Source organism: Phoenix dactylifera, chromosome 14, assembly GCF_051530095.1.
Source record: "Phoenix dactylifera cultivar Ajwa chromosome 14, Ajwa_hap1_PhDact_Kaust_v1.1, whole genome shotgun sequence".
NCBI lineage: Eukaryota > Viridiplantae > Streptophyta > Magnoliopsida > Arecales > Arecaceae > Phoenix > Phoenix dactylifera.
In genome coordinates, this window is record NC_143203.1 from 11,902,062 (window position 1) to 11,913,619 (window position 11,558).

General features: G+C 38.9%; 1 protein-coding gene across 1 annotated transcript; it reads right to left on the bottom strand.

Moving 5' to 3' along the window:
* Window positions 1-4,616: 4,616 nt before the first annotated feature.
* LOC103698318 (NAC domain-containing protein 21/22-like) lies at window positions 4,617-10,431 on the bottom strand. Its single transcript, XM_089927258.1, has 3 exons — window positions 10,120-10,431; window positions 7,589-7,866; window positions 4,617-6,191 (listed from the first exon to the last, which is right to left on the bottom strand). The coding sequence occupies exons 1-3, from the start codon at window positions 10,304-10,306 to the stop codon at window positions 5,745-5,747; spliced, it is 912 nt and encodes a 303-aa protein (XP_089783384.1). The 5' UTR covers window positions 10,307-10,431; the 3' UTR covers window positions 4,617-5,744.
* Between the last annotated feature and the right edge of the window lie 1,127 nt (window positions 10,432-11,558).

Consider the following 11,558-nt stretch of genomic DNA (forward strand, 5'->3'; position numbering starts at 1 on the left):
TTTCCACCCTCAGACTGATGGCCAATCAGAAAGAACCATTCAAACCTTGGAAGATATGCTAAGAGCTTGTGTAATGGATATGAAAGGTTCTTGGGACCGTCACTTACCTTTGGTTGAGTTTGCATATAATAACAGTTACCAGGCAAGTATTCAAATGGCACCTTATGAGGCTCTATATGGAAGAAACTGTAGATCACCTATCTGTTGGGATGATGTTGGTGAAAGAAGAATTATGGGCCCCGAGATTGTGCAACAAACAGTAGAGAAGATCCAGCTGATCAGGGAACGCCTCCGGATAGCTCAGAGCAGACAGAAAAGTTATGCAGATAATAGAAGAAGGGAATTAGAATTTCAGGTCGGAGATCATGTGTTTCTGAAAGTGTCTCCTACTAAAGGGGTGATGCGATTTGGAATACGCGGAAAACTTAGTCCACGCTATGTCGGCCCCTTTGAGATTCTGGAAAGAGTAGGAGCAGTGGCCTACAAATTGGCACTTCCACCTTCACTGTCTGGAGTTCACAATGTTTTTCATGTTTCCATGCTAAGAAAGTATATTCCAGATATGAGCCATGTGGTAGAAGTGGCTCCCTTGCAGCTTAGAGAAGATTTGACATATCCTGAGCAGCCTGTACGTGTGGTTGATAGAAGAGAGCAAGTGTTGAGGAGGCGCACGATTCCTTATGTTAAGATCCAGTGGAGCCATCACTCAGAACGAGAGGCCACGTGGGAGCTGGAGGATGAGATGAAGGAAAAATATCCGGACTTTTTTGCAAGCTAAGGTATGTTAAATTTCGAGGACGAAATTTTTTTAGGGGGGAAGAATGTGAGACACGGGGCTGAAGTCGGCAGCCCTCGCCGACTTCAGCCCCGATTCATTTGGGGAAGGAGCCGGAACAGAGGATCACGTGGGCGATCCTCTCCGGCTCCTCCGGAGGGGCAAACAAGGCAAGGGCGCCGCGAGATCCCCGCGGCGCCCCTCCTAGTCCATCCACGGCCGTGAATCGGCCGTGGATCTCGCTTGACATCGCGGCGGAGAACCGTTGCGATGGGGCTATAAAGCCCCATCTACTCCTTACCCTAGGGCATCCCGAGCTCCTCCTCCTCATCTTCTTCCTTCCCTCCTCCTCTTCTCCGACCGGTGTACCCTCCCGACCAAGCGCCGCCCGGATCCCCCTCGCAGCCACCCCCTGTTCTGAGACCCATCTCCTTGGGTTCAAGCGTCGCCGCCGCCGCCTGACACCGGACCGAGCCTCCCCCGGCCGAGATCCGCCACTTCCGCCGACTGCCTGTAAGCCCTCTTCCGTTTGTGCTCTCCGATCTTAGCCGATGCATGCTTTCCTCCCTTTGTTTTGGCCCCAAACCGAGACCACTCTCGGTCTCTTCCTCGTCAGTCACCGCCGCAACCGCCGGCCGCCAGCGGCCGGCTGACCGTCGACCAAGAGGAGGCCGGAGGCCGGAGGCCGGAGGCCACCCGGGCTGGCCCTCTCTCTCTCTCTTCTGTCTCTCCTGCTTCCTCTGCCCGTGAGGGGGTTTGGGGAAGGAGGAGCCCATCACGGGCCAAATTGGGCCCGTTGGGCCCAGTCCACTGCAGGCCCAACTTGGGCCCAGTCCAGTCCGATTGGGCCCAGTCGGGCAGTACCCTTGTGGGCCCAGCTTGGGCCCTTTTCAGATCCAAGCCCGGAACCCGAACCCGGATCCGAAACCCGGAACCCGAAACCCGAACCCATTGGGCCGTGCCCAATATGGGCCTATCGGGCCATGCCCATTATGGGCTAACTATGGGCCCTGTTGGGCCGTGTCCAATAATATTATTTTTGGATTTTTGCTTAATTCTGATATTAACAAAGAATTAATTAAATTTAAACAGGTGAACCTGATCCGCCTATCTGAAGTAGGAATTAAGCGAGAAGAGGTAAGTAACTTAATACTTCAAGTGTGATTTTCAGATAAATAGATTAAATTCTGAAATATGTTTTGTATTTAGTAAAATGGGTCTGGCATGTTAAATTTCATTTGAAAATTATGCTCTGAAATCCGTAAACTATGACTGAAAAATTTATGAAATCTGTTTATATATATATATATTCTCAGCATGGCTATGATCTGTCTGTTCTGTTCTGGCCCCGCCAATGGGGATTATACGGTGGACCTGTCGACTTGTATTCTGTGAGGAACCGGTTTCGACACCGCGCCACCGGTGATTAGAATAGTGGTTTCTGGACACCGTTTCCACCGGTGACTAACAATAGTGGTTTCTGGCACTCTGTGCAACCCATGCCACTGGGTTACGTGGCCGTAGCCTATCATGTTGAGATTATGATATCAGAGTTTTATAAAAACAAAAATGATATTATTTGTGATTTGTTTCAAACATTATCCTGTATTTTGATCTGATATGCTCTGACCCCACTCTGGGGTATTTTGTTGCTTGCTGGGCTAGTGTAGCTCATTATTCTGTTTTCTTCGTTTTTCAGATCCAGAGGCTTGATCGCACGGGATTGGGGAGTGCGTTAGAATTCCGATGATTCTTCAGTTTTTGATATTTTAGTTAGTTTAGTTTGGACATTTGAATTATGTTGGCATATGTTATTTTGGAGTTTTGTAAGACTGCTTTTGAATGATTTTAAGTATTTTGTCAATTTTAAGCATCTGCTATTAATCCTTAAATAAAGTATTGAACATCTGTATTTGCTTTTATGTAATCCGATGCCTTGCATGCCTGTGCGGTCCGCCGTGCGGGCGTGCGGCGTCTGCCGCGCCTCGGGCTCGAGGCGTGACACTAGGTGCCGCACGTACCTTGCGGAGGTGGAGGCGTGACACACTTAACTGTGGAGGTGTTTCGAGTTTGGGGTATTAACATACTTCCACAGCAACCCACGTAACAAAAACATCAATGCGACTTTGAGTGATTGAGGATGATGTAGCTGAAACAAGGGGATGCGTCATGTGTCCTCTGTGACCATCTTTCGTGTCAGCAAACCCAGTGTTATATCATATAATAGTAGTGTATGACAAATAAAAATGGTACGGCATAAGAGGATGATCTAATAATAAGCTAAGGCTATATTGTTTTTACTGTTAATGTAAAACGAAAGCAAGGCCATAATATCATGATATCTGGTTGTCAGTTTATTGGAGATAGTGCCTCTTTAGAGATGTTCATGAACCATTTGAAAACATGTTCTATTATAACAACTAAGCTCTCGTTATAAAATTTATCCAAATCTTCTTCCTTTAAATTCAATAGAAAAAAAAACTTTAACCATATATTGTTTGTAATGATTTTAAATATTCGTTTGTGATGTGAAAAGAGAGAATTTTACATAATTATGAAAAGCAAGAAAATTTCCAGATTAAGGTTGTGTTATATGTTTTTCTCTCTCTCACACACGTGCGCTCACTCAGTCTTTTCTCTTAATTCATAAATAGATTAGAATTGTTTATATGGACTTGTTTGATCTACAAAAGAAAGAGAAGCGAAAAGAAAATCATGAATTTTTGACGAGAAGTTTAAAGTTATGTAAAGAGGAGAATTTTACTATGATCTCTAAGCATGAGACACCAACATAAGAAACATAAAATCGTTACTTCAACAAAAACAAATAAAAGCATAAAAGCATCTGATTTTTAAGCAGCTTAGAAGGAGACCGATAATTTTTTGGTACAAAAAGGGGATTGATTAATAAAGCCAGAAATTCAAATTCTTTTGTATAGACCAATAAAATAAATACATAAATTTCCAAGTTGTGACCAAGAATAACATCCCAATGTTAGGCAAACTTTGAAAATATAGAAAGGTAATGTACTCCATGTGAGAGGTGGTTAGGGTCTAAGTCATCGCTGCTCAAATTCACACTATTCTCTAAATATGGGAAGTATAGAATTCTTGCCATAAATAAACCAATCCCTCCTTTTATTTAACACAAATGGCATATATATTTGCAGATAATTCAAAGGAGTTAAGTATTTTTCTCTTGTAGCTAAATAAAGTAATCTCATGAGAATTTGCATGTCAATAATTTAAAAGAAACAAAAAATTAATATGGAAAAATAGTAAGGACAATGAGAGAGAGAGCGAATGTATTTAATCTAGGTTTTGTAGCTTGATTTACAAGAACCTAGCTTTAGAGGTTAGATATGTGCAACAAACTTCATAAGAGAAACAAGAAGTCGGAAATGATATGTATAACTTTTCTTTTTCTGGGAGAAAAGATGGACATAATCTATCTAACATTTCATTAAAATATAAAAGGGAACACCAAAGTAGAAAAAAAAAAGGAAAAATAAAAAAATAGACAGAAGAAATAATACATTGCAGCAAAAAAGGATGGAGGAGGGGATAAGCCCATAGAGCGCAAAAGGAACAAGCTTCAAATGAACCTAAATGAGAAGTATCTCTTAGTATTAAAAATAATAAACATTTTATCTAAAAAGAAATTGTATAAGAATTTTAAGGTCACACGTAATGAGACCAGAATATGAATGGACAAATTTAATATTTTCAAAATTAAATAAATTCTTATGCTTAGAAAAAGAAGACGAAATATGGTCGTTTCTTGTGCTCACAAAGCAAGCTACTATTGGTCTTTGCATGGTATGCACGAAATCCTGCATTCCCATTAACCTAAGTCTGTAGGAATCATAACCTAGGACTCTATCCATAGAATTGTAAGGCACAAGAGAAGGGAGACATTTAACTTCAATATTAGCACTCTCTCTCTCTCTCTCTCTCTCTCTCTCTCTCTCTCTGTCTTCTTTTTTTTTTTTTAAGAATAATGGAGGAAGTGAGACACTTTGCCCAATTTATTAATTGAAAGAATTAATCACAAATAGTAGAGGAAAGGATAAAGTGAAATAGACAGATTTTAACGACAGTAATCTTGAGGAGATCCAACTTGCATCAATGAAGCCAAAGAATTTAAGATTGTTATATTGCTATTTAATAGTTTTACCAGCTAAGATTACCCCACAGATGGAAGGTGTGAATGGTTTTCCATAGAACCAAGTTGACGGAAGTCTTCTTCCTTAGAAAAATTCATGAGCTCCTTTCATGCCAAATCTGCCAACTACGTGCCATAAGGAGTTGATCCCAACCTTTTCAGAGAGATGGTGGCATCTTTTTGCGCCTTCAGGAGGTCCAAAGAACTTGCAGATTTAAAGGCTAAGAGTGAATTCTAAAACGAGACTATAAAGAAGACCATGCGCTTCTTGTGATGAGGTACCAAGTAAACAGACAGGACATTGTTTCGACACCTGTGCTGCACGGAGGGCATCCAGCGCTTACCATATTTATCTTTGCTAATACCTCGCTTGTATACAATCTGTTTTTTAAAACTAGCCACAAGAAACCTTTCACCTTTTCTGATACTCCAGCTTTTGAAACAGCTCTACAGATAATAAGAGATCCTCCAGAAGCTCTAATTTCCTCGATTCATGATAGACTTCAATATTATCACATTGACATCAGGAAATATATGCACGACATGAGGCGATTTCTTATTTTCCCTTGAAGAAAGCCCCACTAATTCATTAATGAAAGACATTAGAAGGTACAAGCGAATGGTATGTAATAAATTTACTGAACACACCCCAAAAAAGATCTTTTCTTATAGGTAAATAAATGCACAATGCTAAGAAAACACTCGTCTCAACAGAGGTATGGGATTATATTTATGTACAGGTTTTGTGGGTGGCTACAAATGTTTTATGACCAATTCCTAACAGACGCTACAAATCTCACTAAATCAACAAGTGTTCCAAATATTGGACAGGCCATTTTCAGTTAAGTAGCCCTCTAAGCTTCCTTGAGCTAGATTTGGATGGACCTCTCTCTTTGGGTTGTCCTCCAACTTCGTGATGTCAACAGCCCTTATATCCTTCTTATCACAAGAACTCATATCTGGCAGGCTCCCCATATGTGCTGAGATCTTGGTGGGCAGGCTTCTTTCAACCAAAGGGATGGTGGGAACTATGGCATTTGGGTGGTGAAATGCCAGGTTTAGAGGATGGTTGGAGAAGCAGGGAACTTGCTCGTACCTTTCTAAGCTCGGTGGAGCTTGGTCGAATGTAACATACGTGTCCATGAGGGGAGGGAGGGCGGAAGAGCTTGAGTCATGACAGCAAGTCTCCGTGATTGGCTTGGTGGTGACTCCTCTACTCTTACAGAATACTCTACACAAGACCCAATCTTCCTGTTTAAGGAGAAGAGATAAAAAGTCACTTAGCCACCAATCGAAAAGAATACTACAAAAAAGCACATGAAGTTTGGAATTTTATCAAAACCATATCACAAACATTTCAGTAATAATTTGGTTTTCAAAAGATAAAAAAAGAAAATCAAGTGGGCTTTCTATCTAGAGAAAAGAAAATTTTATTGATATATTGTTACGCAAGTGCATGCGAAAAACAACAGTTATTCGATGAGGTAGAAGCATGAAACGTCAGTAAATGATTATTCATAAGTATTACGTGAATATGTCATAAACCATCTTGTAATTTTTTATAGTAATTTCAAAAATAATATATACCTCAGTATTCCTGGTATGAGTTGATAAGGATGCAATTTAATAAAATAACATGAGCGAGATGAATCTTTCTTATAAATAAAATACTTAAACTTTGGCGTTTGACATTTCAGAAATTTAAATCATGTAGAAGTAGGTGACGCAAGTAACTTTGGGCAGGATGTGGATGTCAGTATAAGAACTAACAGAAAGTAAATTCATCATGTGAACTGGGCAACGACGATTCCATTCAAAACAAAACTTGGTGATGATAAATAAATTTTCTACTATGCACAATGACTGAAGGAGGGAGCAAAGATTTGGGGATTAGGAATTCAATAGCTGGCACGAGAATGACACTAAATCTAAATAAAAAAGAGCTTAAATACAAGGGAAGAGTCAAATAAGCTTCTCATCTTTCCACAAAACACGTAGTCTCAACCCTTGTCGTTTAATCTCTTACTCAGCTGTCGTCGCCCTTCTGATTTAACCTACAATTCACATGTTTTTGATCGAGTCCACAATCACATGCTCAGTATAAGTTTTATTTTAACCGGATTTATAGGCCTCTCTCTTTCCACATTGTTTATGAAGTCTAATACGTGTGGAATCAGTCTAGCAGATTAACAGCAATGCAAAGAACTACCATGATGGTTTATAAGTCATTAGAAAAAGTTAAGTCAGACAATTATAATATTGCAAATGTGGAATTTTTTACTTACGTCATTCCAAGTATGAAGTCTACATGTAATAATATCATACTCATAAAAAACTGAAATGTTCAATCGTTATACCTCTAATTTTACGATTGTCAGGAACTTATTAATACATACTGCATGATGTATAATCCATAAAGTCAATCAGATTCATTGAATTGCCAACCGTATACCATTGGTAATCCCATTTGAACCTATCTTTCACATCTTTAGCTGTTAAATATGCCTATCTTAATTATGGAACTAGATTAATCCTTCTTATCTTTCATTCTATATGAAGAGAGCCTTGCCTGCTTGTTTGGAATCTAAAAGCTAATATATGACCCTGCAGTAAATTAGACATGTCAATATGAGGATTGATATACTTGCCTTGTTGGCGAAAGAAAACTTTGGCGGGTTGCTGTGTCCTTCCATGCGAAATTCATGCATGACCCAGTCAGTCTTCCTCCCCCTGGGAGCTCTCCCTTGATAGAAGACCAGAGTCTTCCTCATCCCGACAAGTACCCCGTGCCGGCTTATTTGTCGGTCCTTCCCAGTGGCCTTCCAATAACCTGACTGGGTCGCCCGGTTCGTCCGCTCCCCGGTCGCATACTTCCGGTCCCGGAGGCTGAAGAAGTACCATTCCTTGCCACCCACGCATGCCAGCTCTGATTAGCAATTCAAAATGTAGCATTAGTTGTTTTAAGAAAAATTATAAGAGAAAATAGATCACCCTGCCAAAACTATAAAAAAAAAACACGGCAGGACGTACCCTATTGTAATTTTGGCTCAATATGAAGCTAATCAACATTTTAGAGCTACTTTAGGAACACTTAGCATTAGAACTTTCAAATTCCTAGTAAGCTTATCTAGGCATAGAAGAAAATATATGCGCACATACATGCATACATGCGTATAGACTCAACTGAGATGTACCTGTCATCCAAAAAGATCGCAACATATAAATGTTTGTTTGATTTTTGAAGATCAAAGACAAAAGCTTATTTGTCAGACTTCCAGCTAGCTATAACCTACAAATGAGAGGGTACTACAAAGTTGATGGCATGGGATAAATACTTGATGACTTTATTATATATGGTCGTAAGTGTCCTCTCCCATCCATGATGGAGATCATTTATCGTGATTACGATGGACGATGAACTGGGGAGGTCGATGTTGGCCATCAGCCTTGTACTCCAAACTTCATCAGAATGTTAGTTGTCTTGGTTAGCTACCAAGACCTGGGACTGAATGGTCCTATTGGCTTGGGGACAAGTGTTTCATGGATCCTCTATTGCTAGATCACTTGCCCTTGGATCCATCTCTTTCTTTCTGTGCGTGTGCAAAGGTTTGTTATTAAAACCAATCAACATTGTGACGGAGAGAAATATTAGTATCAAAGCTTTTATGCTACAGAAGATTTAAGGCGTCGTGTTGTAGTTGGTTATCACTTCAGTCTAACACAAAAGGTCTCCAGTTCGAGTCTGGTGCCATGACACTAGATTTATTAACAATTTTATGTTTTTTTTACAAGAATTATTTAGGGTATTTTAAAAGGATTAGCTAAACAAGGACCTTAATTTACGATTTTTTTTCTACTATACTTTTTTCTTGTTTTTTTTTCTTGAGGTATCTAGTTGTTCTATAATGGGCATATGGGTGCATATCTTCATATCTGTTATTGCCTAAGGTGATTTTTGTCAAGCATGGGGTTGGCTGGCCATCTCATATGCAAGGAATAAGACACATGAAGAAGTTGAAGAGGGGCCATACTTTTGGCCAGAGAATATTTTTCTGTTAGGAGAAGGATAAGGCCAAAAGGAAGACGAGACGTGTGAAGGTTGTGCTCATTATAATATCTAGACCAAAAAAAACAAACAAACAATCGTCATCTTTACCCAGAAATATATGAACTGATGATGATAGAAGAGGATCGATCGATATGGCAGTTGTTAGGAGATTCTTGCTCTGATATTTCACTGGGTGCTAATAAGTGAGGTTAAGGCAAGAATTTAGAAAGAAAAGACAAGCAAAAATTTGAGAGTGGTGCATGATAAATATGTTTGATGATTTTCCAAAATTTTGATATCAGTTCCTTCAAAATGATAGTCCATGGAATTTTAATGGTTTGGATTTCATTGAATTTTTTTTTTTTGCATGTCATACCACAAAGGAAGCGAGAGATGATGGCGATCTAATAAAGATCCATGAGTTTTACCTCTCATATATTAACAATCAATTAGACTTGACTTAGACATAGAAAAGATTATAGTTGCTGAGAAGTCCTTGCATAATCTAATTCAATGACGAGAAGAGAATAGAGATCTAGTTCATATCACAACAAACACACTTAACGCTGGATCTTCGAATGCATTGGATGGATTTCCGGACCAACTAGGGAGCTTTGGAGGAATTGGGCTCGGAGTCGAAGCAAACTGAACGTCCGATCAATTTCAACTTCATTGAAGTTTGATGGACGTACACGCTCCAATTATCTCATTCAATCGGTTTTTCCCTCAAACAAAGATATAAAATCCCACTCAGTGGTTTTTCCAAAACCTTATGAACTGGCACACATAATAAACAAAAAAAGAAGAAGGTTGAGCCATTCAGAGAAGAATTCAAACCAAAAAATTTTGAACTTTTATCAAGCTAATATGATAGTGGTGGAAATCTAAGATCAGCAACAAATAAACACATCCTAATATCAAGAAATCTAGAGATTAAAAAGAAAAGGACAAGTCTACACCTTATTTAACCAACAAAACATGTACAAAATGACATAAAATGAACCACCTATGATGTAACATGAGAAGAGAAAAAGGATCGGATAGAGGCATATGCGTTCATAATTTTAGTTGAATCCGTCATAGGAAAACCTTAGTGCTCTTCGAGCAAACAAAGATAGTTGATGATCTCACCGGGAAGATCCCATGGCTCGCACTTGTTGAGGTCAACGTCGATCATCATAGGGCAACCATAGAAGCTGCCATTCCCACCATCACCTGAGTCCTTCTTCGCGAGGTAGTCGCACACAAGCTCCTCGTCCCGAGGGTGGAATCTGAACCCCGGAGGCAGTCTTGCCTCTATCATACTTAAGATGCTCATGCTCTGAGAGAGGGAGAGGGAAGGAGGGAGGGGGGGAGCGCGAGAGAGAGAGAGAGAGAGAGAGAGATGCTGAAGGGAAGGGGAAGGGTAAGGACGGGACCGCAAGAAGGTGATGAGGTCCCAAAAGGGGAGGGGCTCAGATGATGTATTAATAGGGCCGAAGTTATAGAGCTGGCCTGATGACATGGGTGTATATCCATATGTATGTCCATCTTTTATTCGATGGATACAAATACAAGCTAAGAAATCCAGATACAGATTGAATATTTCTTCTACCCATATTCGATAAAAAAATGCATAGCAGCAAAATGGATACAAGTGTTATTCATTTTTTTCCTTAAACAAATGTCAATAAAAATCATATATTTGTCTTCTCTTTTGGGTACAAATGGATGGAAATCATTATTTTTTTTTCAATATCTATATTTCTTTCAAACATGTCAAAATTACATATGCAATATGAGGCAGATAAACATAATATGTTAATATGTTAATCTTAAAAGTATGCACTATATGAGTAGTCAAGTTATCATATGAGAGACTTATGTCATTGAAATTAAAAACTGCCATTTTTTTGTTATGATAATTTTTATATTTATATTTCTAATCAATATCTCTATCTATATCCATATCCCAAGAAAATGCCAGAAATATGTGCACCATATATGCATGTAGAATCGAAAAAACATATGGTTATCCATATATGGGACCCAATTTTGGAATATATCAAAGTGGATATAGTTGTGAGCATGGTATATTAATGCATTTTTGTCCATCATTTATTTTTCTAACTTAAGAACTCCTTTGGTTTGTGGGATGAATTTTCTCTTATTGGAATGTTTTTTTTTAGAAGCTGACACCTGGGTATATGATACTTAGAAACATGGTTTTTGTATATTTAGTTGACTATAGGAAAGTGACATATTTCAAAGTAACTTATATTTGGTTAAGTATCTATTTTTTGTTGAAAAAATTGTATAAATACATATTATGTCCTTAATAAAGAAAAATGTTTTACCCATTTTATCTAAAAACTTTAGGGTATTTTCGGAAAAAAAATTATTCCAATTTTTAGTCTATGAGAAAGTGGCTTTATCATGTCTCATACGAGTCTTTCTTTCCTATAAAATATAAAAAACTTATTTTCATGGAAAAAGTATTTTTTCATCTCTCTCCTTCGAAAACTCTAACTAAATATACGGCCTTTCTCCATTTTCATGTTGACCACACTTTTCCTCCTCTTCCCGTGAAC